This window comes from Dicentrarchus labrax, unplaced genomic scaffold, assembly GCF_905237075.1.
Source record: "Dicentrarchus labrax unplaced genomic scaffold, dlabrax2021, whole genome shotgun sequence".
Classification (NCBI taxonomy): Eukaryota; Metazoa; Chordata; class Actinopteri; family Moronidae; genus Dicentrarchus; species Dicentrarchus labrax.
In genome coordinates this window covers 25,888,956-25,905,709 of record NW_026136713.1, presented here as the reverse complement: position 1 = coordinate 25,905,709, position 16,754 = coordinate 25,888,956, and the positions used below count along the sequence as shown (strand labels likewise).

The window sequence follows — 16,754 nt, the reverse complement described above, 5'->3', positions numbered from 1 at the left end:
CGTTGTACCGCTACATCATTTATTGTTGGCTAAATTCTGCACCGTTTGTCAGAATAAATAAGTTAGTTGATACTAACTTCTATATTCTGACACGTGGTATTGAATTTAGTCAACAATAGCAAGCTAACAGCTCAAGTTATCTAGCTAAAAGCACAACATGACAATATCTTCCACAGGCTTTACGATGATGTTTACTGTGACTTTGTGGTGGATGCCGGTGGTTTGTCGACGTTAACAGACTCTTTTCTGTCGTTTGCTCTCTGAATATGATCACATTGACGTATAATCAATAAACACTGTTCGGTTTGATCGCGGCTGAATGTCGGCTCCCCTCTGTTCCACATTAATCATCAATAATCAATAATTACCATCACAAATGATCACAGCTGGATGTTCTGGGATCTGACTTGTTGAAGTTCAGACCGGCTGCAGGTCTCTTTACAAAATAAAAGCCCTCTGCAGCGTGTCATTTCCTGTCGCGTCCACACAGGAAGCACAAAGAACAAAAAAAGAAAAAGCTGTTTCCTCTTTTTATTCTCATCAGAGCAGAAACACAGCTGACCTTTGACCTCCAGCAGAAACACACTATTACAATTACTTATCGGATTTAATATACTTTATATATATATATAGTTTATAATATATATATTTTTATTGTATTATTTTCATTTATTGATCTGATGGATTTCAGTAATGGGGGGCAGATCTGTTCTGGTCAGGGTCTGTGTGGGTCCTGTGATGTCACAGCAGGATGTGATGAGGTCGGCAGGATGTAGTGATGTCACAGATGGCAGGATGTGTTCAGGGTCAGACAGGAAACTGGGAGTGGACGACGCTGCAGCGATCCCTGCAGGACGAGAGAGGAACAACCGGAATGACAAAATCAGTTCACCAACACGAGGAGACGAGAGCTCGTTCTGGTTGTTTAAACCCGCAGTGCGCCGTTCTGCCAGTAGGGGGCTCTGTCACATCAGAACAGTAGGGCAAGAGGAAGTGAGATGAGGTGGTGAAGCAGCGTGGGATCATGGGAGTTGTTGTCTTCCTACCATGAGAGGTTCTGGTTTGGACCAGCAGGTGGCAGCAGCACATCGTCTTCCTGCTGAGAAACACAGACCTTAGATCAGCTGACTGTGTGTGTGTAAATAAACAGTAACATGTAAACAAACAACAGTCCTTGAAGAGGTTTCAGGAGTCCTTGAAGAGGTTCTGTACACAGGTTTCAGGTTGTCCTGGAGGAACATTTACAGATTCCATGATGGTTGAGAACCACACTGAGTCCTTGAGTTCCATGAAGAGATTCAAGGAGTCCTTGAGAAAGTTCAGAGTCCTTGAAGAGGTAATATATTCAAAGAGATTGATTCTCCCAAAAAACCCATGGGGGTGGCTACAGCTGGCAGATAATGAGGGGGCAGGGCTACCGGGGGCAGATAAGGAGGGGCGGGTCTACAGAAAGCAGATTGGGAGGGGCGGGGCTACAGACAGCTGCAGTCTGACAACAGAAACAGACTGAAGCAGAGTTTCAGACTGTTTGTTTGATGTTGAAGAGACTTTAATCCAGAACAGAGAGAGAGGCATTGTGGGTAAGTCTGAACTATTTGGAATACAAACGCATTGTTGACTGCTGATCATTATTATCGATTGATTACTGATTATAGATTAAATGTCTGCTCCTTTAAAGAAGGACAGCTGATCTGCAGTCAGCTGAGTTAATGTGAAACTCTGCTGGTTATTGTTGAGCGTGACCTCTGACCTCTGACTGTTAAACATTGACACCTGATCCTGGTCTGTCCAGTTTCTGTGTTAATGAGTCAGTACTCATTATTGATCTGTTCATATGTCAGCAAAAACTCACTAAATATTCATTAATGTGAAGCTTTAACATAAAATAAATAATTCCATAAATAATAAATACTGACTTTAATATTTCTGAGACTCAAAGTTTTGAGTTTATTTTTTTCGACATTTTTTATTTGTCTAAATTCTCACCGTTGAGCTGATCGTCTGACAGCACAGTAATCTGTATCTATAATACAGTAATCTGTATCTATAGTACAGTGATCTGTATCTATAGCACAGTAATCTGTATCCATAATACAATAATCAGTATCTATAGTACAGTAATCTGTATCTATAATACAGTAATCTGTATCTATAGTACAGATCTATAGCACAGTAATCTTTATCTATAGCACAGTAATCTGTATCTATAGTACAGTGATCTGTATCCATAATACAGTAATCTGTATCTATAGCACAGTAATCTGTATCTATAATACAGTAATCTGTATCTATAGTACAGTAATCTGTATCTATAGTACAGTAATCTGTATCTATAGTACAGTGATCTGTATCTATAATACAGTAATCTGTATCTATAGCACAGTAATCTGTATCTATAATATATAATCTGTATCTATAATATATAATCTGTATCTATAGTACAGTAATCTGTATCTATAATATATAATCTGTATCTATAGTACAGTGATCTGTAACTATAATACATAATCTGTATCTATAGTACAGTAATCTGTATCTATAGCACAGTAATTGTAGAGTAACAGTACTGGTTGTATAATCTTGAACAATAAAGGAATATAGATAATTGAATAATTAATATTGAAAGAGAAAGTTTTTAGGTTGTTGTTTCATTGTTTACTCGGTGTGTGTGTGTGTGTGTGTGTGTGTGTGTGTGTGTGTGTGTGTGTGTGTGTTTATAAAACATAGGTGGAGTTCTTCCTGTTGGACAGCAGCTCTCCACCCAGAGACTGACTGACTGTTACTGTTAATGAGGAACAGAACATCCCATAATGTCATTGTAGCTTCTGGGGCTCACTGGGGCTCACTGGGTCCTAAAGTCAGCTTCATTAAAGACAGGTTGGAGTGTTTAATAGGTTAAAAGGGAGAATTTATGCAGAGAGACGTAACACACTCCCTGTAAGACTCCAGATACAGTCCCTGTTATATTCTGTTACACACTCCCTGTTACACTCCCTGTTACAATCCAGATACAGTCCCTGTTATACTCTGTTACACACTCCCTGTTACACTCCCTGTTACAATCCAGATACAGTCCCTGTTATACTCTGTTACACACTCCCTGTTACACTCCCTGTTACAATCCAGATACAGTCCCTGTTATACTCTGTTACACACTCCCTGTTACACTTGAGATACAATCTCTGTTACACTCTGTTACACAGTACCTGATACACTCCCTGTAACACTCCCTGTAACACTCCAGTTACACTACCTGTTAAAAACTACCTGTTACACTCCCTGTAACACTCCAGTTACACTACCTGTTAAAAACTAACTGTTACACTCCCTGTAACACTCCAGTTACACTACCTGTTAAAAACTACCTGTTACACTCCCTGTAACACTCCAGTTACACTACCTGTTACAGTACCTGTTATACTCTGTTACACTCTCTGTTACACGCTCCCTGTAGCAAACAGCTCTTCGAGTTGGGTTTAATTAATGGGATTGAGTGTTGATAAATGAAGAACTTTGCCTTTTAATTCCTTTCTCTCTCTCTCTCTCTCTCTCTCTCTCTCTCTCTCTCTCTGTGTGTGTGTCTCTCTCTCTCTCTCTCTCTCTGTGTCTCTCTCTCGTTCCCCTCTCTCTCTCTCTCTCTCTCTCTCTTTCTCTGTCTCTGTCTCTCTCTGTCTCTCTTGTTCCCTCTCTCTCTCTCTCTCTCTCTCCCTCCCTCTCTCTCTGTCTCTCTGTCTCTCTGTCTGTCTCTCTTTCTCTCTGTCTCTCTCTCTCTCTCTCTCTCTCTCTCTGTGTGTCTCTCTCTCTCTCTCTCTCTCTCTCTCTCTCTCTCTCTCTCTCTCTCTCTCTGCAGGAGCACAGCTCTCCCGACCCTAAATCTCTCATCTACGCCAACGTCTCTAGTCTGAAGAAAACTGTCCCTCAGATCTCTGTCCCTGGCCCCACCCTCCCCTCATCACCTCCTCCTGACCACACCCCCTCTGTTCCAGACCACACCCCTTCGTCTTCAGCCTCCTCCTCCTCTGAGATGATAAGCCCCACTTCCCCACTCAGCCCACAGGACGGATGGCAGGTAAGGCGACCTCTGATAGGTCTGACCCACAGGTGTGTTTCATTCGAATTAGCAGGAATGAATTGGCTGTCAGACTCTGTTGGATTTATATTTCATATGTTTGGTCGTATTTTACATTCAGACATTTTATACGCAGTCTGTTTACATTCAGTTCTTCTCTGCTGCGTCTTCTCTTCACAGACTTCATTAAAGTTTAATCAGGTGTAATTGGAGCCGTTCAGGTTCGTTCCAGTTAAAGCTCATTTTACTGAGGAACAGGTGACGGTTCACTGCCTTGCTCGGAGACACTTTAGAACAAACAACCTTTAAAACGTCAACGTTTTCTGTCAAAAATCATTCATTTTAACAGCCTGATGATTTAACTGTGGTCAGAAAACTGGATTCTTGATAGCTTCCATATGTCAGATTATAAATCATTTTATTTTTTTATAATAACTGTGTGTGAGTAGTGTGTGTGAGCAGAGAGTGAACAGGTTGTAGTGGAGCTTTGTCCCTCTGCTGCCTGTGGACTGATCTCTATGTGTCTCTATGTAGGATGAGGGTCAAAGGTTGTGACCTTTATGCTCCCGAGTGCCAACAGTGGGCAACACAGAGTCCACAACACAGAGTCCACAACACAGAGTCCACAACACAGAGTCCAACACAGAGTCCACAACACAGAGTCCAACACAGAGTCCAACAACACAGAGTCCACAACACAGAGTCCACAACACAGAGTCCAACACAGAGTCCACAACACAGAGTCCAACACAGAGTCCACAACACAGAGTCCACAACACAGAGTCCAACACAGAGTCCACAACACAGAGTCCAACAAGGTCCACAACACAGAGTCCACAACACAGAGTCCACAACACAGAGTCCACAACACAGAGTCACAACACAGAGTCCACAACACAGAGTCCAACACAGAGTCCACAACACAGAGTCCACAACACAGAGTCCACAACACAGAGTCCAACACAGAGTCCACAACACAGAGTCCACAACACAGAGTCCACAACACAGAGTCCAACACAGAGTCCACAACACAGAGCCCAAAGTCAAAGCTAACATTACTGCAAAGCTTGTGGCTTGTCTGCTTCATTCAAATTCCCGGTTTGTTGCCTGGTGTTATGGGTTGGCCGGCGCTGGATAACTTGGCTGGGTGACCGCTGGTTGGCTAACGTCATCTCGCTTGTTCGATAATGTTATCACTAGTAAAATAATATGTGAGTGGAAATGTTAGTTGGCTAACGTTAGCTTCCTCAGCTAATGATAGCCATGATACTAATTTATGTATTCTGACAACGGTGTTAATTTTAGCCAACAATAAATTATGCTAATGGTACAAAGCTAACAGTGGCTTTCTACTAGCCAACAGCGAAGCTAACAGATATCATGCTAACTTGTGCTGGACTCTCTTCAGTTATTCAGTTATGAGCAATGGTCACTCCACTGTAGTTTCAGTCTCGTTGTCTGTGTGTGAAATGTTCAGGTGCACACTGACCAGGAGAGCGGGAAGGTCTTTTATTTCCATCCGGTCACCAGACAGACAAGCTGGTCCAACCCCCGTGGCCCTCCACCCCCACCCGCTCGAGACATGGACCAGTCCAAGGGGAGCGAGGGGGGACAGTTGACCTCGCCCTCCCCTCTACTCTCCCCCGCCTCCTCTCAGGTACGAATCATTGAATGGGTTATTTCTGTCGTATGTATGTGGACCGATGTAGAGACAGTCATAAACGGTTCAAGCGTGATGGAAAAAGGATAAAATGCAGAGTGATCATAAAATTGAAGCATTGATGTGAGTAAAGATATGCTAAAGAGACTACCTGATGCTACATTATTACAGTCCACATCAGTAAATAATAATATGCACTGAACAGGACAACATAATGCCACATTATCACGTTCAAGCTTTCCTCCTGTCAGGGTTTGTGTGGTTGGGAGCAGCTGGTGGACGAAGTCTCAGGGAGATTTTACTACTACAACCCTGCCTCTGGGGCCACGTCATGGGCCGCACCAGAGCCACTGTCCCCCTCCTCACCCTGCTCCCCTCCGGGATCCAGAGCCAACAGGAGGCAGGATGACGGCCCGGTACGTCTGCTTTAAAGCTTTAAGCCTTGTTGCTGAAGCTTTTCCACGACTGAAGAACACTCACAAGTTTTTTCTTTCCGTCTAAAATCTTCAAGTGTATCAGGTAATATCAGCTTATCAAATTAGAACTTAACTGTTTTTAATGTTGTTTTTGTGATTAAACTGAAGCCTCCGCTGCCAGAGGAGGATTATCCTGTAGACGCACAAAATGACAACGACGCTGTCTTCACAACGGTACAACACACACACTGAAGATGGAGTTGATTGTGCAACGTGTGAATCTGTCATCAGCTTTGATATTTCATCTCCAGTTTATCCCTGATTTTATTCCCAGAACCCTCAGAAGCAGCACGTGATTCCCAGAGCTCAGCTGGACCCAAAAGATGGAAACAGCTCCCAGTGGAGGCAGCAGGAGGTAATCAATCAGTAATGGTAAATGGTAAATGGACTGTACTTGTATAGCGCCTTTCTAGTCTTCCGACCACTCAAAGCACTTTTACACTAATGCCACATTCACCCTTTCACGCACATTCACTCAGTGATGGCAAAGTCCATTGAACAGAAACTAACATTCATACACACTCACACACCAATGCATGGCATCGGGAGCAATTTGGGGTTCAGTATCTTGCTCAAGGATGCTTCGACATGTGGCACCAAGAGCCGGGGATCGAACCCACAACCCGATTAAGGAACGACCCGCTCTTCCTCTGAGCCACAGCCGCCCCTAGATCAGTAGATCAGTCAGTTTCTTAGTGGATCAGCTTTTATGTCTTATCATTAATATAAATAATTAATTGATTGTTCCAGCTTCCACCTTTGCCCCAACGGATGATAGGAAATGGAGTTTCTGAGGATGGAACAACTGTGCAGGTCAGGAACTGGAGACACAGTGTGGCTGAAGACGTGAGTCAAACAAACATAATGACTGTGCAAACAAAATACATTGATATAATATATATCTTTTATAATATATAATTCCGGACAATAGTTCTTACGAACAGGAAAATGAGGGGTGCAAATAAAATTATTAATAGTGTGAACAAGATATTGACTTGCTTGTACAAGAAAACTTGAAGGAATAAGATAACTAAAAAAGATACCTTGTACGAAAGAGATTGTGAAGTTGTGAAAACAATATAACATGAGAATGACTTAGAATAACTTAGTCTAAATGGGATAATAACTAGTGTACATGAGATAAAAACTTCTGTAAATAAAACCGAGATGATAACTTGCTCAAACCCTCTTCACAATATATATAAATAATGTTGCTAATGCTGCTGGCTGTTCTCACATCCACCTCTATGCTGACGACACACTGTTGTGTATATATCCAGCCCCTCCATGAACACTGACCTGTCCTCCCTGCAGCTCAGCTTCAACAGTATCCAGCACACCTTCTCCAACCTCCCCTTAAACACTAATAAAACTAAATGTATGGTCTTCAACAGGAACATACCTCCAGTCACCTTCCCCTCAATAGCTCCTCCTGTTTTATCAACTGCCACTTGTTGCTGCCTTTTGATTAGGTCATCATTGTAAATGAGAATTGGTCCTCAGTCGACTTAAATGGTTTAATGAAGGTAAAATACATGACGATGATAAAAACTGACTCCTCCTGTGTTTCAGACATTTGCTCCTAGCCACAGGAGGATCGTCTCAGACTTCACTGAGGTCAACAGAAGACAGTCTCCCGACAGCCCACAGGTAGACACACACTCACCTGTCTCACCCTCTCACATGCCTGTCTCACTGCCTGATCCATTACAGTCCATTCAATGCAATTCAATTCAATTTTATTTGTATAGCGCCAATTCATAACATAAGTTATCTCAGGACACTTTTCAAACAGAGTAGGTCTAGATTCATTCTTGATGTCATCCTATTCTTCCTCATCAAGCTTTCTGATAGGCACAGGCTGAAGAGGAATCTATCCAATCGGAGCACAGGCTCCCACCAACTAAATGTAGGTCCTGGACTCTGATTGGTTGCTGGGTGTGTTGGTTTTTCTCTGTCAGAAACAAGTGATTGTGATTAAACCCGCGGAGAATCAAACTAACATTTTATATAATTTCTAAAACTAACTCTTTATCTGAAAGTAACTTTCTGGGCAGTTCACACACACGGCGCCCCCCCTGCTGTGTTTCATCAGTGTTACTGCTAACACTTTGACACAGATATCAACACTGCAGCCTCCAGGGGGCACTGGCAGGATCTCAGGGTTTGAATATTGCCCAGAAAGTTGCCCCGTGTTTCTCCAATAACCCTCCAAATCATATTGATATTCATTATGTGTATTAACACCTCTGAAGCTTTGGTCGGGTTCTGCTGTTGGTTCTCAGGGTGACGATGAGGAACTAACAAACATAAAGCAACAAATTAAAATCAATTACATAATTTAATCAAGCAGAGATATTTTAATGACAAAACTGTTTTACGAAGAGATTTAAAAGGTCAGACTGACTGATGTTCTCGGGTGAGTCTGCAAATAGTCCATCATGATGTTTTAGAGGACCTTGAGAAGAAGATGAGGTTTTGGGGATCACTGCGAAAGATCCAAGGTTCTTTGGGATGTATTTGTTGGTTCTAGAGGAGCTTCTAGCAGTTGTTAATGTAGTCCAAGGGTTGTCTGAGGATGTTTTGGGGGTCTTTGAGCCACATGTTCTTGTTCTTGAGGAAATTCTTGGAGACATTGAAGAGGTATTATTAAAAAGGACTCTTCAGGATCACTGAGGAAGATCAAGAGGTGCGCTATGTGTTACCATGTTGTTCTTGTCCTGGAGACCTTGAGGAGGTTTTTAGAGGTCTGTGAGGAGGTTTTAGCTGTCCTGAGGTGGGAATTATGAGTCATTGTGGACTAATCTAGTGATCCTTGTTGGGGGTTTATGGAGATTTTATGAGGCTTGATGGTCTAGGGCTCCTTGAGGTGTTTCTGAGGACTGTCTCACCACAGCCCAGCTCTCTTTTGAATAATGCATAGTCGCTACGACTGGTAGTATTGCAACATTGCCTATTTTTGCAGTAAACACATAGAACATTGTCAATAAACATTTTAATCATACTTCAGTATCAACATTTTTACAACTTGCCATTAATTAACAATATTTCCTTATTATGTTATTATGTGTTTGTTATTGCACATATATAATAATATATTAACATCATTACAAGAAGTAGGTATGTTTTGGTTCCAGCTGAGAACCAACTTTTCAGGTCCTGAACAGTAATGTTTTTGGTCAAAATGCTCAGAAACTAATTTTAGGAACTGGAACAGAGCCGGTTCCCTGTTGGTGGAAAAGACAGTGTTTGGGTTCTCAGGATTGTTGTGGGTCACTGAGGAAGATTCTTGATGACCCTCTTGTGGGTTCTTCAGGAGGTTTTGGTAAAGGCTGTGAAAACATCTTCAGGTAGTTTTTATTCACAGATATAAAACTGCACACACACACACACACACACACACACACACACACACACACACACACACACACCACTCCCATGTTTACAAAAGAGTCATGTTTCAAAGCCGACCTGCCGGTTCAGAGAAACCTGAGCTCTCACCTGCCTGCCTGTCTGTCTGTCTCTACAGTGCCATCTCCTGGAGAAAGCAGGAATCATCAACAAGACCAAAGTAGCCGATAACGGCAAAAAGATCAGGTGAGACTGACTGTGTTCAAATTGTACAAAATATTATGTCCTGTGTTCTTTCCCGAACAACTTTCCTCGAACTCTGTGGAAAGATGTGAAGGAGAATTCATAATTCAATTCAATTCAATTCAATTTTATTTGTATAGCGCCAATTCATAACAGAAGTTATCTCAGGACACTTTTCAAATAGAGCAGGTCTAGACCGAACTCTTTAACATTCATTCATAAGAACTGCTCTTACACCAGGCTCTTTTCTTTTTGAATCAACGTATAATTTCTAACACATGGTAGAACAATAGTGACAAACTCAGTGCTACAGAGATCAATCCTCCTGAGAGCAGATGCTTTAAGGTTATAAAAAGGCTACATTTAACCATCAGTTAATCACAGGAAGATATTGTTGAAAATAAGAACAAAAGTTCATCCATTAACATATTCCTTAAATAAAATTAAGGACTTGAACAAGAGTTAAATATATTCCAATAAAAGGGTGTTTCTGGCTGCTTTTGACCTTTTTAGACATTTGTTAAGTAGAGAAAACATTTTATTTATACACTGTTTTGTTGATTATTTGTCTGACTCCTAAATGGACAGAATTGCACGAGAGTAAGTCTATATTTATGGATTTCCACAAGTTTTGAATGTTGTTACAAACATGAAACAGCTGCTCTGTTGTTTCTACATTTGCTTGGTTTGACATGATGAAACTACATCGGTACGTTGCTTTAATTTTTTCCAGCCCAAGAAATTATGGGATGGCATTATCTCCTTTGGAAAAGGCTGCTCCAGTGTATCCTCTGCTAAAGCAGCTGATAAAGAGAGCACTGAACACCTTTCTTCAGACTTTAGAGGACTCAAACAGCTCTGATCATGCACTGTAAACCCTAATAAGTTCACAGAACTCAAAAATTATTTTGTAACAGATTACACAAAAATATTTTAGTGATGTTTTTAAATGTTTTAAGTTTACATAAAATAAAAATTACATTTACAGTTGCCTTAAATTATCTCAGTGTTATCTTATAAATATTGATATTCCTCAACTTATAATTAGGGAGTAATTCACTCAAAATTTTCCATATTTTTCAACTCATATAATGTGGGAAACACACTCAAAATGTTCAATATTCTGAATTACTGAAATACTGATGTCGGCCCAGTATACAATTATAATCAGCTAATAATGTTAGAAAACATATAAGTGACACCACAGTGACAATTTAACAACTTTTTTTATTCAACACAATGTGCTTTTTAAAAGGCACGAAGCAAAGGAGCTCAGTCAAAACAGTGCTTGTCATAAATTAAAACAAAAAGGAAAACGAAATGACTCCAGAAAAACAAAATATGTTTTAAAGTACATTAAGTGTTAATAGTTCCATGTTCTGATAGTGGTCATTGCTACAGAGGGGTAGATTCAGTATTTTGGGTCTCCATCTCACATTATTCAGTAAACATGATAAAAACTCACAAAGGATTCACGATCAAATTCAATAAGATTCTAAGTATAATCCATCCTCAACAGCAATGACAACTATTAGAATGTGGAGCCATTTCACACTGTTTAAAAAGGTTTTGGCACTTACTATACCTTGAAGGCTGCAACTCACTTTTTTAAAATAAAACATTCAAATAAAGTACTGGTTTCTACTGTGCCGTACTTCAACTGGCAACATCAAGGTAGTACACCAAGGTAGGCATTAGGCAATAGAACATTACACATGTATAGTGCATGAATTCAACAGTCGTTTCCCACAAGTTATTCAGTACAAAAACTTGGGCTGGGCAATACGTCAATGTTGTGATATTTATCTATTAACAATCAATGTAATTAATCTGAGGTAGAAGAGGCAAACAGTGTCACATCTTGAATCTGAGGTAGAAGAGGCAAATGATTACATTTGTAAAGAGGGGGAAAAAAACAAAAAACTTCCTCAATACTCAGCTCAACAAATAGTCCATTCTGAGTGATTCACTCATTGAACAAATCATTCTTCAGCGTCAGCAGACGCCCTTTCAGTGGTTTGTTGTCCTCAAGACACATCACAACTTTTTGGATAAATGTGAATGTAAGCTCGAGATTCTTGGGTACTAGTGCATAGACGTACCCAAAGAGCAGGAGAAATGAGTCAGCCAGATTTGTGGGACCACTCACAAGTATTTCATCCTCCACAAGGATACAGATGCTCTCAGGGCTGAAGAGGGCCGCATCAGTAGTGTCATCTGTGGCGACTGTCAGGAGAGCCACCGGAGTGTCAGTGAGGTCTGGACCATCTGCTGACTACAAAACACAAATAATACAAGAATGAGTTCAGCCCCTCAAGGATACAAATCATGCTAATGATGTCTAGACATTACTGCCACTTAGACTGCAACTAAGCAACATGTTTAAACTATTTTCTTTACATATGCTTATATCTTATGTTAGTTTCACACCTATCTGTTGGCATACTTTTTGTTTAGTGGAATGCTTTATACTTATCATTTATGTAATTTCTACATGTCAGTTTGCAGAATAACAACTCAAGTAAACTTCATAAACAGGTCCTGGGGGGTATTCCAGAAAGGAGGTTCAACAAACTCTGAGCCTAACCCTGAACTCTGAGTTGACTTACCCTGTGAAGTGAAACTTTGAGTTTTCAGTTCCAGAACAGCTGATCTGAGTTAGGTAAGTCGACTCTGAGTATGTTAACTCTGAGTTGAGCTCGTGCCTGACGACTAGTAAAAAGCCATCATCAATGGAGCTCCGATACTATGATTCACCATGGCAACAGGGGCGAAAACAGGAAGCAGATATTTTCTGGCTGCGGCCGTAATAAAAAAATCACTGAGAGAGTTTTAGATGCGGTCGTCTTTTCATTTTGAATTTAACATCACTTTCTTTTATATTAGCCTTTGAGGAAGTGGTTGAATGTTGTTCACTGTTTTATTTGATTTGATTTTAGGCTATTTTATTTAATTTAAATTGGCTGAAAATGAAATATAAAATCAGTCTGGTGATGGCTCCTCACTTTGGTTTTATTTCACATATTAAACAAAGTAAAAGTTTATTCAGTGGATATTTTAACTTGTAGTAGCCTTTACCACCAACAGATGCTGTTTAACACACATCTGTCTCCTAACATCCTGCTGAGAAGATGAACATAAAGTGGTGACAGTCACCTCCACCTCCACCACGTCCGACAGAGGCAGAGGAGCTGGTCCTGAGTCAGGTTCCTGGGTGACCAGAGGCTGAGGACAGACGTCACTCTCCCCCAGGACCCCAGGGCCAACATTGGAGGCAGACACACACTCAGATAGAACTAGAAGTTATTTAATGTTATCCTCAATGCGGTGGCAAATTGGAAACATGGACTTCAGCACTTTGAGATTGTTTTATGAAAAGTGCGTTAGAAATAAACTTTATTAGGGACCTCGCAAGCGACCGCTGGAGGTCCCTATTGTTTTTGCTTCGTTTCTTATTATTATTATTTTTAGCCCCTTTGACTGCATTTCCCCCCCCGAACATATACGAAAACTCAATTTTATTTGGCAAAGTTGTCAGGCCTGGTGAAAAATTTGATATTCTATGCGTCTTTTTCGGGTCGGCCACTAGGTGGCGCTACTATTTAGGAAAGTATTTTCACTTTTTGGTTACTTAATAACTTTTGCATATTTTGTCGCACATTCAAAAACTTATATCCACACGTTCAGTGAATGGAGCTGAATCTCTCCATATAGGCCCCGCCCACTTCCGCCACTTTTCGTCAAAAAAGGAAGTGGACCATTTCTCCACATTGGTATGTCCGATTGACATCAAACTTGGGTCCATACTTCCCAATGTCTTCCTTAGGCACCGTGCACAATTTCAGACCATCACCACAAGGTGGCGCTCTTTAAAATGAAGAAGTTTATATCTCTGCAACGGCACGTGTGATTAAGATGAAACTTGGTAGGATGCTTGCCCATGGCTCCCTGAGGCTTGCCTTAAAAGCAGAAAAAATCAGGCCACTGGGTGGCGCTATGGTGGCAGGATAAATTACTGTGCAGAGACCGTAATAGTTATGAATATGAAATTCACAGGGCACATGTAGAGTAGTGCCTGAGGCTCACATACCAAAAATCGCGTTTGTCGTCTGTGTAGTGCCCCCTACAGGATAAAAAAACAGCAGCCCCGGTGCCACGTTTCACCGATATGTACGAAACTCGGTAGGCACGTGTAACATGCCGGGACGTATAAAAAAGCCTCTTGGACCCATACCCAAAACCCCACTGGAAGTCAGCCAACACACCTCCTAGGGAATTTATCCGATGTGCTTCAAAATGTTTGAGTACACTCAAAAAATGGTCCTGATTAAAAGTTGTGCTATTTGTGCATGTACGTTGAAGGGCGTGTTCGTGGCGTGGCATCAAAGTCAGCCATTTAGATTTTTTTGGTCATTTTCTGTGATTTTTCGCGTTGTATTTGAACAAACTCCTCCTAGGGAATTTATCGGATCAACTTCAAATTTAATCAGCGCAATCTAAAGACACTCATGATTAAAAGTTGTGCTATTTACGACATTGCGTCAAACGACGTGCCCCTGGCGTTGCGTTGAATTTTGACTATTCACCATAAACAGATAGTACTCAACTTCAGTGTAAAGTCCCACCCTGAACACATCCTCATAACTTAAGCGTACATGATCCAATCTCAATGAAACTTCACGTGTTTGATAAGTCCCACCCTGAACACGTCTACATGAAAATTTTCAGACATAGTGATAGCGCCACATACTGGCAATAGGAAGTAAGCGCTGCATGGCGATTTTGAGCTGCGTTAGGTGAAATGACCGTGCCAGTGACGACTTGTCAAATTCAGCGGATTCTCCATGAAATACCACTCATAACTTCAGTGTGCAATGTCCAATCTCCAGGTGGACAGTGAGGTGCCAGTGAGCAGGTTAGGTTCACAGAGTATGTTACCACAGTGACTGACTCAGAGTTTCAGTTTCAGCAGAAATAATTCACATAGTTTTACACCAGGAGGAGAATTTAGATTCATTTAGATGAGCTCTCACTCCCTGACGAGGACTGAACTGAACAGTCCTCCTCATCAGTCCGTCATTTATATTCTCCGGCAGCACAGCGAATATCAGGCTATACGTCATCGCTGACGTGCTCTCAGATCTTTTTTTTTAATCACTTTGCAGGCTAATCAATCACCTTTTCAGCAGCCAGAAAAAGAGAAATAACTCTCATTTCATTTGGCTTTCTTTATTTCCCACAGATAGCTACAAAAGTAACCATCAGTATAGCCTATTGTATTTTCTCAATCTGTAGACAGTAAGTGTGTGTCTGCCTCTAATGTGGGGTCCTGGGGGTGAGTGATGCCCTCAGCCTCTGGTCACCCAGCGACCTGACTCAGGACCAGCTCCTCTGCCTCTGTCGGACGTGGTGGAGGTGGAGGTGAGCACCACTTCATGTTCATCTACTCAGCAGGATGTTAGGACACAGATGTGTGTTAAACAGCATATGTTGGTGGTAAAAGCTACTACAAGTTAAAATATCCACTGAATAAACTTTTACTTTGTTTAATATGTGAAATAAAACCAAAGTGAGGAGCCATCGTGAGACTGTTTTTATATTTCATTTTCAGCCAATTTAAATTAAATAAAATAGCCTAAAATCAAATCAAATAAAACAGTGAACAACATTCAACCACTTCCTCGAAGGCTAATATAAAAGAAAGTGATGTTAAATTAAAAATGAAAAGACGACCGCATCTAAAACTCTGTCAGTGATTTTTATTACGGCTGCAGCCAGAAAATTTCTGCTTCCTGTTTTCTCCCCTGTTGCCATGGTGAATCATAGTATCGGAGCTCCATTGATGATGGCTTTTTACTAGTCGTCAGGCAAAACTGAAAACTCAGAGTTCAGGGTTAGGCTCAGAGTTTGTTGAACCTCCTTTCTGGAATAGCCCTCTGGAATGGATAACTCAGTTTGCCTCATCTCAGGGTTCACTCTGAGTTTTCACATAACCTGCTTTCTGGAATACCCCCCTGTTTCTCCTGGAGTTCTTTGAGTGATGTCATATGTTTAAGCTGACTGAATAGCTAGGCAAAGGGATTGATAGTGAGGCCAATACACTTACATTACAGGTCCTGAAGAGCTTGGTGGCATCTTCACGTAGGTACACAGGAAGTGCACGAAGGACGAGGGCCCGTCTCATATATACATCACGTTGTTCCTAGATGGACAAAAAATATCCATTACTATAGTAATTACACAAATTCAATTCAATTCAATTCAATTTTATTTGTATAGCGCCAATTCATAACAGAAGTTATCTCAGGACACTTTTCAAATAGAGCAGGTCTAGACCGAACTCTTTAACATTAATTACAGAGACCCAACAGTACCACCATGAGCAAGCACTTGGCGACAAGGGCAAGGAAAAACTGCCTGTTAAAAGGCAGAAACCTAGGACAGATCCTCCGGCTCTAGGTGGGTGGTCGTCTGTCTCGACCAGTTGGGGTGAGAGAGAGAGAGAGAGAGAGAGAGAGAGAGAGAGAGCGACAGACAGACAGACAGACGCACAGCAACAACAGTATTGGCAATGGCAGTCAAGCAGGACCATGGCAGGAGGCTCCACCAGGATCCACGAGAACCTGCGAGACGAGAAAGCACAAGAACTCCGGGGAAGAAGTGGAGTTAGTAACATGCATTAAAGGGACATGAATGAGTGCAGAAAGAGAGAGGAAGAGAGTAGCTCAGTGCACCATGGGAAATCCCCTGATAGTCTAGGCCTATAGCAGCATAACTAAGGGATGGTTCAGGACTCACCTGATCCAGCCCTAACTATAAGCTTTATCAAAGAGGAATGTCTTAAGCCTACTCTTGAATGTGGTGAGGGTGTCTGCCTCCCGAACCACAACTGGAAGCTGGTTCCACAGGAGAGGAGCTTGGTAACTGAAGGCTCTGGCTCCTGTTCTACTTTTTA

The 16,754-nt window shown here is 41.4% G+C and overlaps 1 protein-coding gene across 6 annotated transcripts in view; it reads left to right on the top strand.

Moving 5' to 3' along the window:
* The window catches only part of LOC127374478 (rho GTPase-activating protein 27), a 53,219-nt gene that overhangs the window by 19,343 nt on the left and 17,122 nt on the right, over positions 1–16,754 (top strand). For 3 of the 6 annotated variants that reach the window (XM_051419833.1, XM_051419828.1, XM_051419829.1), the window contains exons 4-12: positions 3,851–4,069; positions 5,547–5,726; positions 5,981–6,145; positions 6,314–6,379; positions 6,480–6,560; positions 6,956–7,051; positions 7,778–7,855; positions 8,049–8,114; positions 9,735–9,802. In XM_051419833.1, the coding sequence (XP_051275793.1) occupies positions 3,851–4,069; positions 5,547–5,726; positions 5,981–6,145; positions 6,314–6,379; positions 6,480–6,560; positions 6,956–7,051; positions 7,778–7,855; positions 8,049–8,114; positions 9,735–9,802 (1,019 nt within the window). The remainder of the gene's footprint in view (positions 1–3,850; positions 4,070–5,546; positions 5,727–5,980; positions 6,146–6,313; positions 6,380–6,479; positions 6,561–6,955; positions 7,052–7,777; positions 7,856–8,048; positions 8,115–9,734; positions 9,803–16,754) is intronic. The other 3 variants (XM_051419830.1, XM_051419832.1, XM_051419831.1) reach the window with 3 other exon arrangements.